This window comes from Carassius auratus, chromosome 17 (assembly GCF_003368295.1).
Source record: "Carassius auratus strain Wakin chromosome 17, ASM336829v1, whole genome shotgun sequence".
NCBI classification, from domain to species: Eukaryota; Metazoa; Chordata; class Actinopteri; order Cypriniformes; family Cyprinidae; genus Carassius; species Carassius auratus.
Genome location: NC_039259.1, coordinates 12,816,675 through 12,834,082, shown reverse-complemented (window position 1 = coordinate 12,834,082; position 17,408 = coordinate 12,816,675). Strand labels below are relative to the sequence as shown.

At 35.7% G+C, this 17,408-nt stretch overlaps 1 protein-coding gene across 2 annotated transcripts; it reads left to right on the top strand.

Annotated features, from left to right (window-relative positions):
- Positions 1-2,857: 2,857 nt before the first annotated feature.
- On the top strand, positions 2,858-16,233 carry dpysl5a (dihydropyrimidinase like 5a). Of its 2 annotated transcripts, none has more exons than XM_026285879.1 (13): positions 2,858-3,008; positions 6,284-6,552; positions 10,065-10,223; positions 10,377-10,556; positions 10,815-10,883; positions 11,092-11,136; positions 11,579-11,654; positions 11,775-11,931; positions 12,014-12,155; positions 13,186-13,328; positions 13,431-13,638; positions 13,733-13,901; positions 14,685-16,233. In XM_026285879.1, exons 2-13 carry the CDS (start codon positions 6,292-6,294, stop codon positions 14,768-14,770), a joined length of 1,695 nt encoding a protein of 564 aa, XP_026141664.1. In that variant the 5' UTR covers positions 2,858-3,008; positions 6,284-6,291; the 3' UTR covers positions 14,771-16,233. The 2 variants fall into 2 exon arrangements, with proteins under 2 accessions (XP_026141664.1, XP_026141665.1); XM_026285880.1 differs by lacking the exon at positions 2,858-3,008 and adding an exon at positions 4,608-4,738.
- Positions 16,234-17,408: the final 1,175 nt, after the last annotated feature.

The following is a 17,408-nucleotide window of genomic DNA, read 5'->3' as shown; positions in this document are numbered from 1 at the left end:
CTTCTAAGTCCTACATTCCATGCCATATATCCAGCCCTCCATCTTCTTTTTTTTCTGTTTTGTTAAATTTAATTTGCTTAATTTGGGTATATATATAAATATATATATAAATATTTGGCTGTAACAGCCTCTTGTATGCTCTCCTAACAGGTTCTCTGTATATCTCAGTGACACTGTTGATATTTGTGACCTCTGTTGTGTCATATAAACTTATTTCAATCCTTCTCTTCTTTTGCAATCAGCTCATACAGCAAATGTAGCAATCATTCGCCACCTCTCCCCCTTTCTTTCGTTATGTGCCCAGAACGAAGAAAAAAGGCTCCTTATGTACTTGTGCTGGAGAACACTTGAATAAATGTATTGTTTTTTTGTGAAAAAGTTGTGTTTTCTTTGCAAGTATCAAACAAAATATATGTGATTATTAAGTAAATTATTAATTGTATATGATTATTAGATTGTTATAACATTTCACTTCTAAATATGTATTATTTGTATCAAATATTTCAATATAATATTCTGGAAAGGATGCATACTATTAATATAAAATATATATATATTTACATAAAGGTGCATCTAAATATAATGAAATATAATTATCCCCCGTAACATTACAAAAAATGAAACTTTCATATGTTATAGATTCATTACATATAAAGTAAAACATTTTAAACGTTTTTTTTTATTTTTATTTTGATCATAAGAGCTTACAGCTCATGGAGGTAAAAAATATAGTATCTCAAAATATTAGAATATTTACATTTGAGCTTCATTAAATGATCATCCCTACAGTATAAATTCCATTTATCACTTGTTCTTTGAAACCACAATAATAATTGAAGACTGCTGACTTGGCAAAGGTCCAAAAGACAATCATTGACACCCTCCACAAAGAGGGTAAGTCACAGAAGGTCATTACTGAAACAGAGTGCTGTATCAAAGCATATTAAATGCAAGTTGACTGGAAGGAAGAAATTGGGTGGGAAAAGGTGCACAATCAACAGGGATGACCGCAAGCTTGAGAATACTGTCAATTGAAGCTGATTCAAACACCTGGGAGAGCTTCACAAGGAGTGGACTGAAGCCGTAGTCAATCCATCAAGAGTCAGATGTCTTCAGGAAAAGGCTACTACTAACTGTCACAGAACCAAGCCACTCCTGAACCAGAAAAAAATGTTAGAAGTATTTCACCTGAGGTAAGGAGATAAAGAACTGGACTGTTGTTCAGTGGTCTACAGTCCTCTTTTTAGATAAAAGTAAATTTTGCATTTTATTTCTAAATCAATGTCTGGAGTCTGGGGGAAGACTGGAGAGGCACAGAATCCAAGCTGCTTAAAGTCCAGTGTGAAGTTTCTGAAGTCAGAGATGATTTCGGTGCTATGACGTCTGCTGGTGTTGGTCCCTTGTGTTTTATTAAGTCCAAAGTCAATGCAGCCTTTGGAGAACTTTATGCTTCAGTAAATCGGAGATGCTGATTTCGTTTTTCAGCAGGACTCAGCACCTGACCACAGTGCCAAAAACACTTCCAAGTGGTTTGCTGACCATGATATTACTGTGTTTGATTGGCCAGCCAACATGCCTGACCTGAACCTGAACAACATGAATCTTTGGGATATTTTCAAAAGAAAGATGAGAAACAGTCGATTTGAGCTGAAATCTCAATAGTGCTTCAGCAGTGCCACAGGGTGATCGTCACCAATGATGGAGTTTGTGCTAAAGGAGCCCGGCCAAGTACTGAGTGCATAAATGAACATACTTAAAAAAACTTGAACTTTTCTGTTTTGCAAATCCTTTTTCTTATTGATCTTAGAAAATATTTGAATATTTTGAGATACTGGATTTTTTTTACTTTTATGAGCTGTAAAGTCTACTCATCAAAAAAAAAAAAAAAAAAAACTTTTGAAATTTTTAAATGTAATGAATCTAGAAAATATGAAAGTTTCACTTTTTGAAATATATAAAAAAAACTTTTTTAAGATATTGCAATTTTTGGCGATGCACGTGTGTATGTGAATATCAGTATATTACATTGAGTATATTATATTCTATGGAGTATATATATATATATGTGTGTGTGTGTGTATATATATATATATATATATATATATATATATATATATATATATATATATATATATATATATATATATATATACATACAGTGGGTACGGAAAGTATTCTGACTCCCTTAAATTTTTCACTCTTTGTTATATTGCAGCCATTTGCTAATATCATTTAAGTTCATTTTTTTCCTCATAAATGTACACACAGCACCCCATATTGACAGAAAAACACAGAATTGTTGACATTTTTTCAGATTTATTAAAAAAGAAAAACTGAAATATCACATGGTATTATATAATTTTTATAATTTGGTATTTTGTATAATATGTAATACTTTGTATTATGTAAAATGGTTACATTCTGGAAATGACAACTTAAAAATATATATTTATTATAACCATAAGTATATGTACACAACTATATATAGAGTTTTAAATTATTGTGTTAGTTTATTCATGTATATATTAAGCAGTAATACAAATACATATATTTTATCAAAGATTATATTTTTTACAATATCTATGGTATTTTGGTTAAATAAATAAATATAATACTTTGTATGTCTATATTATACATACTAATTTATATTTGTACATTTTATATTAGTATGCATAAAAAACGACATATATAACTAGTACTTCTTCTAGTTTGCACGGTTGCCACATTGGCAATTTGGCATAATGATCCAGTTCCATCCCCTATAACTCTGTATAAATGGTACGTACCGCTGACGACAGGACACGCCCATACTGCAATGCCATTGGCCGCTGCTGAGGCCATCGCTATGTGTCTCCTGTGATTGGTCAGCGCCGGCTCTCACAGTCTGGATGCTGCTGCAAGCCTAAGGTTTACCAACCCAAGCATCTGCCTGCCGTCTATAACAGGCTTTATTGTTCACCAGTGCTGAAAGTGAAGGAAAGGCGCTTTTTACGGATATATCAAAAGAAGTAAGTGTACTATGTCTCGTTATTTTGCATTCATTTGTAAGCTATTTTCAGAAACTCATCATCACTGACTAGCACAGAGATATATTGCTTGGCTCTGAATCGTGTAATTTTGTGGTATGGAAAGAATCTCCCAGTCTTGCGTCTCGTGTTTCCCGTATATCATTGCTAATGTGGCTTGGTAATTGTTTAACTATCGATTGAACGATATTTAATAATCTAGCTGGTTAATGTGGATGTTGTGAGTTATGTCCATAAACAGCTCGAGCACACCAGCAAAAAAACCCGATTAAACGCGAGCTCACGCCCGACATCTGATATTTCCGTTATGTAGCCGTTGTAATATCCTTATAAATGTTGAAAAACTAACGCACGTTGGTATTCCTTGACGCCTTGAGACATATTGAATGTGTTGTGTGGAGTAAGGGCTTGGTCGCCCCTTTGTGTGACATCCTCGATATGGTCCAAATGGGATGAGTCTACATCATCATCAGCCTCTGAATGAATCCTCGTCCATGCAATCTACATATCAGAAGACATTACTAATGCACTGCATTGCACAAAATGTGCATGTGCACATGCTCATAAAATACCTCTTTAAGTCGTGTTTACACTTCATGTGACTGCATGCATGCTTTGCAAACTAGCATTGAAAATTCAAAAATATTATATATATATATATATATATATATATATATATATATATACACACACACACAAACACACACACATATATATATGTATATATTAGTACACACACACAAACACACACACACACAAATTGTGGAATACAGTATATAATTTAAAATATTTAATTTTTATATTTGAAATTATGTATATCGCATATATTGCACAAATTCTTCCTGTTTTACATTCCATTCATTTTCCCCTTTGGTACAATTAATATTTTATTTAATATAATGTAAATATTATTTGAAATTATATTTATTGTCTAAAAAAATATATCATATTTCTTTATTATTTATTCAATTTAAAGTTAATAAATATATTTAAAATTAAAATCAAATGTAGAATTAATAGAATTACTGAATTAATTATAATTTAATTATTTAATTATTATAAAATTACATTTACAATATATATATATATATATATATATATATTCAGTTTATTACACTTATTCTTTCTGCTCTAATAGTTCAAATTGCACTGAATATCCCGCCCTGTTTTACTGAATGGAAGTTTTTTTCCACAAGAAAGATCAGAAGTTTTCATGTACTTCATGCTACCCAGAAGAGTGCCATCTGGATCTTATGGAATATGGCACGGTTCAAAAGTGGGTCATTCCTGAGGAAGGCCTCCATGAGTCATGGCGAGGAACAAATGCTCCAATAATTTTTCTTCGAGCTGTGTTGTGAGGACAGGACAGATGTAGCTCATGCACCATACTGTTTCTTTTTATAGTAGGATGTCTGAGGACACACCCTTATTCTCCAGCTCCATAGTAGCCCCTCCTTGCTCACATACACACACACTCCATTCACCATCAGGGGCTCAGAACAGGGGGGTGGGGGGAACCCTGGGCAGCACCATACTGTGAATATGCCGCACCCACCTGCCCCCGACTCACTTTGCAGCATAGACTCGCATGCACGCTTTCACTTGGGATTAGATCATAAGGAAGTGCGGTGCTGCAGGGAATGTACAGCAGCAGCTGCTAGCCTACATATATTTCCTGCACATCCCTGCTCATGCAGCGCTGGAAAATCTGGGTCAGAATTAATTTTTGAGCATTTAATATGATTTCCACGCTCTGTTTCTGTAGTGTGTTGGATGTTGAGGTTTTGTTGAATCCACATTACTGGAACGTTTGTTGCAGTGCTGAAACTGTTTCAATGTGTCATGAATAATTAACATGTCCACATGTAATTACCATGTAGTCGATAATGTGACTAATCATGCCAAGCTGCCGATAATCACACATGTTGGTGTCAGTTTACCCGCTAAAGTGAGATTCTAGAATGGCGTAATGCTTTGCAACCTCTTTAAACTAATGTTGTGGAACATTTGGACTGTGATATGAATGATTGATCCTGTTTGGACGTCAAGTAAGGACATAATTGGTTTCCATAGCACAAATGTGGAAAAATGGATAGCTGCAAGCTCTCTGTTGAGACATGTGGTGTCATTCCAAAAGTATGGGGTGTATTTTATTATATAAACAGGGTTCCCACTTCCCACGGTCATGGAAAACCTGGAAATATCACTCACTGGGATCTCAATATAGTGGAACATTTTTGGAAATTAATATAAAAAAATTAAATGATTTAGTAGGCTTCATATGTTTAATAAAATGCAGTAAACAGGGCTCTAGACTCATTCTTTCCGCTAGTCGCGCTGGTGCAACGAACTTTCTCAGTTGGTTTCACTAGCCCATGATTTGGTCGTACCTTTTTTTTTTTTTGCTGCAACATGAGATTAATCAGTGCCTGCCGATGGATAGTTTTTCTGTAATCATAGTTAATAGTTATGGTAACAAATGTGGCATTAACATTCAACCCGTTCTTTTTCATCAGTATTCTCTATGATTTTAATGTTTTTTGAGTCTTTTACTATGTTATAAGCCAGTCTTCAGTTGCTTTCGCTTTTGCGCTCAAATGCCTGCTCTTATTGTCACGTTTTACAAGTAAAGATAATTTTCTGTTGTGCTTACATCTTTACACCTTTCACTTTTTAAGACTAAAACAAATGCTTGAAAGATGGATTCATTGTTATACGTAATGAAAAGTACAACAATAAAACAGTACAATTTTGCTTAGCTTGTCAGTGAACTACGGCTCTATGTAGTAAATGCTGCTCCAAATGAAATCAAGTGATGGAGATTTACTACTAATCACAGAACTGGGTTTACTGACAAAATTTGCATGACAATCGCGATTAATCACTTAATCATGCAGCCCTAGCATATATATAATGTATATTAACAAAAATAAGACGAGGCATGGCCCATATGGCATATATTGTGTAATATGTAGACTAATATATTACAGAAAGTATAGAAAACACATGGAATTAAATAAATACGAAAATTAAATGGAAGCCTCCATAACGTGGAGGGAATCATTGCTTTATAGAACATTTATTTGAAATAGAAATCTTTCGTAATAATGAAAAATAAAATGAATGTCATTTTTAATAAATTTCATGCTTCTTTAATCATTAGTATTATTTCTATCAAAAAAAAAGACTGAATGAGTTATAAAGACCCTGTAGTTTTATATAATAGACATCAACACTCTGTCTTTGGATTGTCGTAGGTCGAACCATGTGTTCCAGCTCAGCAACGGTGCGCATTCTTATAAAGGGAGGTAAAGTGGTGAACGATGACTTCACACAAGAAGCGGATGTGTACATTGAGAATGGCATTATCCAGCAAGTGGGCAAGGAGCTGATGATCCCAGGTGGGGCCAAGGTTATAGATGCCACAGGAAAGCTGGTGCTCCCGGGTGGCATAGACACCAGTGTTCACCTGAACGAGAGCTTTATGAACGCCAACACCGCGGATGACTTCTACAGCGGCACCAAGGTATGAAAGTCAGAATTCACTCAAACTGACTTACATTCATAATATGTTATTGGTCATACTAGGAATTATTTATCAGTTGTCCATGTTATTCTAAAGAAAATCTTGCTCCACGTCTGGACAACATTTTTTTATTTATTTGGCTGACATCATCAAGACCTCATTTTTAAATCCCACTTCTCTCAATTCATTCAATTCCCAATGGTTAAAATCAAATCCCACACAAGTTTGTCTCCTGTTTCACTTGGAATTATGTCAAATTAAAGAAGTAAAATACTGCTTTACGTGATAATCATATATTTTGCCATGGTTATGAACATTTTGATTCCCAGCTAAAATAATATTCAATTTAGGGCTTGACAATTAATACATTTCAAATCGCGATTATAATTATGGATGCCAAAGCTACGTAATCGTTCAAAGCACCAATTTTCAGCTTGTTTATAAAAAAAATACAGCATGCAGTTCCATAAAACTCTGGTATAAACATCCTTCAATATAAATTGTGATAATCATAATTAATAATCGCAATTGTGATTTTTATCATAATCGTGCAGCCCTAATTTAATTATTTTTAAATAATTGTTTCATTTTATACAGATTTAAAGTAATCATACACCAGTTTCCTATTTCTGTGCCATATTTGTGGCCTAGTGGTTAGTAAACTCTGTTACTCATGTGGGAAACGTAGGATTGAATCGGGTTTGCGCCAGATACCAATCTCATATTTTTTATAAACTGTGGCAATTTTCCGAATGTAAAAAAAAAACTAGGGAGGTTATTAAAATGGCTTAAAGGCTTCAGCTTTGTCACTTTTAAGATGAAATAGCTTGGCTCCAGTTGGGGCATATAGAGAAAAAGTAGAAGGATACAATTGATTTTTTGACTTTGGACCCCCACACTCACACACCTCGGGTGGCTCCCACCATCTGCCAGGGGCCTATTATCTCACAACAACTCAGTAAGTTCTTCTCCTCAGAAGTAACTAGTATGGTAGCACTGCTAAGAGTATAGTACTCTAAATCTTTTTTTTTTTTCAAAAAAAGTAGGCCTATTTTAATTTTCCTTACACTGTATTTTATACAAATGATTTTTTTTCAGATAAGCGTTTTCATACAGTGGAAGATCTGAACTAAAATGATGTGTGATGTAACATCCATTTAATGTCAAATTCATTTGTTCTTGTTTTATAAATACTTCAAAAGCGGTGATGCGCTCGCTTCAGCAGCCCTGCCTAAATAAATCCCATGGGTCACTTAGCAGACACTGAGATGCAAGAGTGAGCATTGCACACTCACAATCTGCCTCCATCCACCGCAGGGCTCGATTCACCCTCACAAATACATACACGCTCTTATTCCCAGAGTGCTGGGGGCTTTGAGATGACAAATAAAGAGTTGTTATTGTTAGCCTTGGCAACACAAGTGGCATTCTCTTCCCCCCTCCTCCCTGCTACAGCCATGAGACTCGCCGGGCACAGAGACAAATGGAGATCAGATTTTGTTTCCATAGATACAGGAGCACTGCTGCAAAGACTGCTGCAAAAGCCTTTCACTCGTGCCATTGTGCCAGAAGACAATGGTGCACAAATACACGCCCCTTCAGTGGATGTAGCTGCCCGGATTGTGTCAGCTGAGAGATGCTTTTAAAGAGGACCGTTTTTGTGGTTGAATTACTGTTAATCATTGTTTCCTCGTACTGAAAAAAGCCTTCTACTGTTTTTCTGTAAATGCTCCGACAGACATTGTGGGATATTAATTAGTGGTGTTGGCTAAAGCATTATGAGCAATGCATATTATTATTTTATAACATTTTGGTGTATAATCCACACTGTCTTTGACTTAAATAATGAGACCAGCAGCCACCAGAACACCTTAGTAATGCCCATAATGCCCTGATAACCACCCAAACATCCTACTGTAGCAATGATCAGCGCATCCTAGCAGCCAGCAGATTACCATAGCAATGGCCAAAGAAATCATGGCTGAATGTCTGATGCTTACGGAGCTCAAAATCGGAAACACTTCGGGAGCTTCGGTCATCATCGGATTGGTTGAATTATAAACGATTTCCAGGAGATGTGTGTCACATTCTTTAACATTCCACCTTGACGTCAAACCCCCTCATGGAAGAAGACAGCCATTGTGTTTACAACTGTGACAATGAGCACTTATCAGGATCAACTAAATGCTGGATTTTCAAAAGTACGTGAAATAATTCAAGTTTGCAGTATAGAATCTTTAAAATATGTCAGAGAGTTTTACACATCAGTCTGTTATTGTAGTAACATTGCCACGTGCCTAAACATGACAATGCACAAAATGAAATGTGATTGGTTGCTTTAGCTCTCGATCATATTGCCTCTTGGATGGGCCTTGGCAATGGGCCAAGGTTCCCAGACCTTCTGCCATCAGTCTGAAGATCTGGCTACGTAAGACTAAGATCACCCTAGCAAAGACCTAGAAATAAGAACATCCTAGCAGTAACACCCTAGAAACCACCCATAGCTCCATAGCAATGCCTTAGTTATAACCAGAACATCATATAAACACTAGGGATGTCCCTATTCTAGCTGAACACGCAATCATTTGTGTGAAACAGAAGCAGTTTAATGTGAAGTTAAAACTCTATCAGGTGCTTTTTGATGGAAAACAATGCAAAGGTTTTTTTTTTATGCATAGTTTATCCAAGGCTGTTGTTTTTTATGTGCGTTTTATTTTTATTGTATAAAAATATATTTTTATTGTATATTGAATTCATTTAGATACTAATTTTCCAATATTTGCTTAAAGTTGTCTTGTGTTTGATGCAAAATAAAGCCAATAATTTAAGATTGTTTAAAGTTTGTACATAAATAATTATTGAATGAATTGATTCATTCAACAAAAGACTTGTACCGGCAAATAACTATTCTTACCAGTGATTCCCAACGGTTTTAGAGGACAATTACTCTTCGTCGCCCCCTGTCGTTTCAAACAATAATACAATGGCAAACGCGACAAGTATAAAAGCCTCGTCCATAGAGGTGCGCGCGCAGTCAGCGGAGGCTCACGAAGTGGATCCAAGCGAAAGTATAAATCCTGCTTCAGACAATCTGAAGCATCAGATTGTGATTTTCAGTTAATTGTTTCAGATTGTCTTAACGGCGTTCTAACACTGCAAGCTTCATGCTTTCTAACCATATGTTGCAATTATTGTGCGTATTGTACATATAAGATTTGTATAAAAGTGTCTGCTGAATGAATAAATGTAAATGCATATAAATGCCTATAAACTACCCAGAATACCACGAAACAATGGCTTAGCAACTCTTCCATTTACATTTTGAATACAGTTCTCAAATACAGGTCTAATTTTACCTTGATTAATGTTTTCTGAGTGCTGTTATGTAACGTTTTATTTCATGCAATGCTTTTGTGAGCATGCTGGTATTATGTTATGTTGTTGTTGGCCCAATAAACCGAGTTATTGGTACTGATGCTGTATGGATTGGTCTGTTGTTTGATTATTTCTAGGCTGCTCTGGCTGGAGGCACCACTATGGTGATTGGTCATGTGCTGCCAGAGAAGAACGAATCATTGCTGGATGCTTATGAAAAGTGCCGCTCTCACGCTGATGCCAAGGCCTGCTGTGACTACGCTCTTCATGTGGGAGTGACCTGGTGGGGACCAAAGGTACAAAGTGTAGGTTTGCTGAGTAGGCAAACTCTGTCTCTATAGTTGATTTAGTGCTTTTCCTGTTTATCACTGTGAAGCTGCTTTGACACAATATGTTTTATATAGAGTGGTTTAGAAATAAAGGTGACTTGGCTTGTTTTGTGATCACAGGTTAGGGCTCAAATGGAGACGCTGGTGCGGGAGAAAGGGGTGAACTCCTTCCAGATGTTCATGGCATATAAGGATATGTACATGCTGAGGGACAGCGAGCTGTTTCAGGCCCTGCAGAACTGTAAGGACATCGGTGCTGTGGCCCGTGTCCATGCAGAGAATGGAGAGCTGGTGGCGGAGGTATAAATCAGGGAACTGGTGCGAAACCATATTGTAGGAACAAGTTCTGCTCCAAAACCTAGTGGGCTGTTTACGGGCAGCAGCTTCACACATTAGAAACAGCACTATTTATTGTTATCAATAATTATTGACATTTCGTGAAATTCATGTGATACTGCCTTTATTTTGGTCAAAATTATCATGGATAATGTTGGCATCTTTCTTCCTGCATAGTCGTTATTTATCATGTTATCGCATGTCTGTTTTTATTCACACTAGGGTGCCAGAGAAGCGCTGGATCTGGGTATTAGTGGACCGGAGGGCATTGAGATAAGCAGACCTGAGGAGGTAAAGTAACCGTTCAGATCCTGTGACCGTGAAATAGTTTTCCTTTAAGATATTAGCCGCGCTGCCACTCTCACTCCAGCTCCTAGTCTTTCCCGTCTCTATATTGCATTTCCATGGATTATTAATACTCTTAGGCGACTGTTCATCATTAGGTTTCACTGGTGACTTTTGTGTTTTCTCACTTACTTTGGGAATTTTCCATGTGCAGCTGGAAGCAGAGGCCGTCCACCGAGCTATTACCATCGCTAACAGAGTGAGTTTGATGTACAAGAGCGTTGATGTATTTTATTCATTATTTATAGCTCCGATTACAGCCCAAACTGCTTCAGAAGTGATGCTTTTTGAAATACTAACATAGACTTGAGTGATTGCCTTTTCTTAGCAAGATGCTGTATCATTAGTTCTACACACGAGTGTTTTAGTGTTAAAAATATAACAAATAAAGATTCTGTTTTTCAGAATTAAAACACATGGGTAATGCAAACACTCAAAACCTATTGCAGATCTGCTATGATTCAGTAATTTGACAGTTTTTCTACAGCTCTATAAATGTTGTGAACAACACACAAAAAAAGCCCACACTTTTGAGCCAATCAGAAACCTTAACAATCAGAAATTTGAAATATACACATTATGCACATGCTTTTAAGGACTTTAATTGTGATTAGCATTGTTTGTGTTTGTTGGTCTCTTAGGCCCACTGTCCCATATATCTTGTGAATGTGTCCAGCATGTCAGCAGGGGATGTTTTAGCATCTGCTAAAATGCAGGGTAAGAGCCAGGCAATGTCACTCAAGGCCACTTCACACTCACTTTAATATATGGCTGGCGAATCTTCACCAGTAAATAACAGAATGTGACTCTGAATACTGAAATGTGATTGGTCGACAGGGAAAGTGGTGCATGGAGAGACGACCACAGCTCATGCTGTCTTAAACGGGCTGCAGTACTACCACCAGGACTGGGCCCACGCAGCTGCTTTCGTCACTGTGCCACCACTCAGACTCGACCCCAACACACCCAATTACCTGCTCAGCCTCCTGGGAAAGTAAGTGGATTGACTGTGTACTGAGGAGTTTCATTCAGTCCTATCTGTGCAGTCACATAAAAGGCTTTTCACTGTGGTGCAGCGACACTCTGAACGTCGTGACATCGGACCACCGACCCTTCACCACTAAACAGAAGGCGATGGGCAAAGACGACTTCACTAAAATCCCTCACGGTGTTTCTGGGGTGCAGGACCGCATGAGTGTGATTTGGGAGCGGGGAGTGGTACGTTTCAGTTAATCTAGTCAAAAGTTGATGCAACTAAAAGAGCTGTAGGAACTCCATTAAACACTTCTGCTTGTTTGCATAAATATACAGTAAACGAATTAACACCAAACCAGGTGTGAATATTAATGAATATCATGAATATGTATTTGTTACCTGACTTTCACCTGCTTAGTTTGCTGTAATGATTCATTTGAAATACATTTTGATGAAAATGTAATGAATGAAAAGCTAATAATTAATTGAATTATTACTTAATGTATGATGCAGCTGCTTCTAACAGTTGACAGAATTATTGTAAACCCCTTCCTTAATGGTTGTGGGCAATTTTAGGCTACAATTCATGCATGAATTTTAGTTACATTATGGGACTTGGATTGATCCAAAAAGGTTATGCAACAGTGTGAGGGTGCCAATAAGTATCAATATTACAGCACTGTTCAAACATTTGAAGATTTTTTTATTTTAAATAAAAGAAGTCTCTTATACTCACCAATTATTTTGATGATGCCTTCATGTAATAAAATATACAGTACAAATAGTAATATTGTGAAATATTAGTATAATTTTAAATTATTTTTATTTAAAACCTAATTAATTGATTAACTAATTAACAAATTAATTGATTCCTGAGTCTTTAGTGTCAAACCTAAAACAGTTGCTTTTTTTAAAATCGTGCTGCATTTTTTAGGGTTTTTTGACGAATACTAGGTTCAAAAGAAAAGCATTTATTTGAATATTTATTTTATAACAAATGTGTTTGTCACTTTTAATGAACTTAAAGCATCCTTGCAGAATAAAATGATTAATTCCTTTAAAAAAATCTTTCTGACCCCAAACCTTTGAATGGTAGTGTGTATAAATAACATTAAACACAAGTAGTGAATTACATATTATGATATAGCATATTATAGACAGTAAACTTGCTGCTCAAACCACAACAAAGACAAACATCATGGAGAGGACAGGAAATGACATGCATCAAGAATAAAAAACTTTTTTAGGTCATTCTACTTATCTTCCTTAATAGGTTGGAGGCAAGATGGATGAGAATCGTTTTGTTGCCGTCACAAGCTCCAATGCTGCAAAGATCTACAACCTTTACCCCAGGAAGGGCAGGATCATCCCTGGAGCTGATGCTGATGTGGTCGTCTGGGATCCAGAATCAACCAGGTCTCCAAAACAATGAATTCAGTTCAAATCAGCGGATAATTTCAAAAAACATTTCATACTCTAAGAAATGTCCTAAATTAACATGGTTTTGTGTGTCCACAGGACCATCTCTGTGTCCACTCAATGCCAGGGTGGAGATGTAAATCTGTACGAGAACCTGCGGTGTCACGGCGTCCCACTGGTAACCGTCAGCCGCGGTCGTGTGGTCTATGAAAACGGCATCTTCACCTGTGCTGAGGGCTCGGGAAAGTTCTACCCTCTCCGAACCTTCTCAGACTACCTCTACAAGAAAATGGTGCAGAGGGAGAAGGTACTCAGAGCACAACTCTCACTCCACTAGATCATGTTTGTATAACAGTGAATGGCAGTGCATCGCCTGTTTGTTTGTGACCCTCTTCTCTCAGTGTCAAGCACTCAAGGGGGTGGAGCGTGCGCCCTACACTGGAGATGTAGCTGCAGTGCAGAATTCAGGGAAGAAGGAAGTGGGCCCTTCAGATGGGGACATGAACCCACGTCCCTGCACACGCCACGGGGGAATGAGAGACCTACATGAGTCCAGCTTTAGTTTGTCTGGTACAGTAGTGTGCATTAAATCTGAACTAAAAGAGTACTATACTTGACACTAAAACACACACATACACAGCAAAACACACACACACACACACACACACACATTAATATATAACTTGTTTTTCTACGGTAAAACTGTCCAACAGAAACACCAGCGGGGAAAGTTAAAGTGGGAGTTTAATAAGCTTATTATTAAAAAGAACAGCTGAACATCAGTTCATAAATAAAATGTGTAGGCTATTTGTTTAAATGAAATATATTGTTTAAATTGTTACTGCCTTGAGTTATTATTTTTGAATAAATGCAAAATGAACACTGATACTGATGTGATATACTGATAAGACTTATAATTAGAATATATATATATATATATATATATATATATATATATATATATATATATATATATATATGCAGAACCTATTTTAAATGCCTGTAAAATTTCAGTAAAATATTTTAATTGACATTTTCCCTGAAATTTTTAATTGTAATATGAAAAAGTGTCATTCTCATTCTTGTTTTAATTATATTGTTAAATATGTTTTCTTACAATTACAACATTATTTTACATAACCATACTATATATATATACATATATGTGTGTGTGTGTGTGTGTGTGTGTGAGAGAGAGAGAGATTCTGTACAAATAATTTTAAAATAATATAGAAATATTTAATGTGTAAATAGAAAAATACATTAATGTATAAACTATGTAAATGTGTTTGTTTATTTACAGTTAGAGTATATGTAACCTGTGTAGCTCAATGATTTTATTTTTTTTGCCAGGTGCCCAAATTGATGATAGCGTTCCAAAGAGAGCTTCGGCGAGGATTCTGGCTCCACCTGGAGGTCGTTCTAGTGGAATCTGGTAACATTTCGGATCAACAATTGCACAAGTCTGCAACTGAACACCTACATCTATGACAACCTCACATCTGATGAAAAGTATTTAATTTGAATCACTTGCAACTAAATTCCTGTGTGTTTTTCTATGTGTGTGTGTGTGTGTGTGTGTGTATACGAAGGAAAAAAATATATTTGACATTGGAAAACAAGGTATACGTCGGAAATAGTTGTAAGAGATTTGGTGATCCAAAATGTTCCAGGGTGTTTTGTTCTTCATATTCAGTCAAATGAAATAGTGAAGGTTGTGTTCAGAATAAAAGACAGATCCTTTTACTAATTGTTTTTGTTCCCACATTAACAACAGTACCTTTTACGTGAGCTGCCGTATAACCTGTTTTAAAGATAGCAACTGCAAAGTTGTTTAAGAATGGGAATGTTATTAGTTTGTGTATTTGGTCATGGCTTGAAAATGTGAACCATTGTAAAGGTATTTAATATTTGAACTGTTTTAATGTGTTGGCAGATGACTATACATTTACCTCAGTGTTTGTCTCTGGAGTTACACTTGTGCACATTAGCACTCTGCCTCTCTACTCTCACAACTCTTACAGCGACCAATTTTTACTTTGTGTTGAGGTGTTAATATTTGTTCTTATTTTTGACACTCAAAATTCAAAGGCAGTACAAGATATTTAATTGTTTCTCTGTAATAGTTCATTACACAGGTCACTTGTATTGCTTATATCTTCAAAAAAGTCATTTATGAGAAGCATTTTCAATTTTTTCCTGTCATTTATAAGCACACGTACCAGACCTTCTAAGATGTGAATTTTGTGAATAACAGTGTTTACAATGTCACATATCAGATTTAGCTGTGGAACTGATCTAAAACTGAATTGATCTTTCATTTTTCACTGCCCTGATTTTCTTTTTATCCACTAAGTGTACATTCCCTGTTAGTGTTACAGGCACTTACGAGTTATTCTTCATAACAATAGCATCATTTTTGCAGTGTAGCTTTACGTCTGTTCTAGAATGAACTGTTTGCCGAACACTGACCTGTAAAGAGAGTTGAATTCGTTCAGTTGTTCACTGAACTTTAACACTGTGCATTAGTGACTATTGATCTGCATGTTTTAAAACAAGTCCGGAAATTTCTGCTTCACTTCTGATCAACACTAACAAACCTGTAAAAAGACACCAGACAGCTCCCCGAGGCATGTGTTCGTTTTCTACATGTACTGTATGTCTAATTAAGCACTTGAAGAGCTTCTGTAGAGACACAGTAACTTTAGCCGTACAATGTTCCAGTCACACAAGCAGTAGAATGGCAAGAACATTTCTGTTGGTGCTGAATATTCATGTCTTTTTTATTCTGGATTTTCAGTATGCTTTTTTTTAATATGAGCTGTGTATGCACTACAGTTGGACGTATTAACGTATTATGTTTATCTCATGAAAAGGTGCAAATAAACTCCCTTCAACCTCATGACTGCATGTACAGTATCATTGAATAAAATGTAACATGGAATATTTATATGGATGCTTATAATATTTACCAAATACACTTTATAATTACGTTATTAAATAATTGTAATTCATAAGTAATTACTAAGATATTGCAATAATTTGAATATATTTATTTTACGTTTTTATTTCAACTGCTTACACACCAAATCTGTACTTGTCACACAGTTTCTGAAACCTGAAACTCATACACCAAATCTGCAAAACTACTGATTTCTCTGCCTTTGACTTCGTTTTCAGTTTCATGAAAACACTTTTTTTTTGTGCAAAACACAACACACAATTCTCTATGTAACACAAAAATCTAACAAGAAGTATCTTGATTTCCTTTTTTAAACACAACCAACCAAAATGCCGTTCCAGTTCACCAGTGCCTCACAATAACTCGTCACATCTGCTTTACTTAACAGCAGCCAATCATGGCTTTACAACAATAATAATACCTAAACAAAACATCCACACAACTTCACATGGTTGATGTGTTTCTTTTCTTTCGTACTATGTAACAATGCAATGTTTCAGTCTTTTCAATATTTTTTTCAATATTATTACTCTGCCATTTTTTTTTCAATCGTGTACAGAAATGTAGCCTACACAGAAGCTCATAAAAGAAGAGCTTTAGGTTTTTAATAACTGTGTATATGATATATCCAAAAATATAATATTATGGCAAAGGTGTTTGCAACGCAAGACAAATGTTTGCTTTTAAGATGTGTTTGTGATCTATTGAACGCAGTGCTGCATTTTGCAAGATATGTGAGGCATTTTGAATTTTGTGTGTAAACCGTTGAGATTTCAATTATTTTAAACTTTTTTTTACATATTTCATATTTATTATATTAATATTTCACATTTATTCATATTTCATATTAATATTTAATGTTAATGTATTTTCATTGTGCCTCGTCAATCACTGTAACCTCATTTTAAAAAAAAACTTTTAATAAACTTTTGTTTATTTTGAGCTTTTCGCCTAGCTAATATGTGTAGGATTTGTCAATCCTGTTGTAGTTATACAGGAGACAGCTTAGTACAGCTACAGTGTTCTCCGTTTATAATTTAAAAACAGAAACACACTGGACACACTCTGACAATAACGTGCTGTTATTCAGGTCTTCACAAAGACATGCGTCTGTA

Coding starts and splice junctions, on each gene's coding strand:
- dpysl5a (XM_026285879.1), top strand. CDS start 6,292: ATGTGTTCCAGCTCAGCAACGGTGCGCATTCTTATAAAGGGAGGTAAA. Junction 11,655..11,774: donor AGCATCTGCTAAAATGCAGG/GTAAGAGCCAGG, acceptor ATTGGTCGACAG/GGAAAGTGGTGCATGGAGAG. Junction 13,902..14,684: donor GTCCAGCTTTAGTTTGTCTG/GTACAGTAGTGT, acceptor TTTTTTTGCCAG/GTGCCCAAATTGATGATAGC.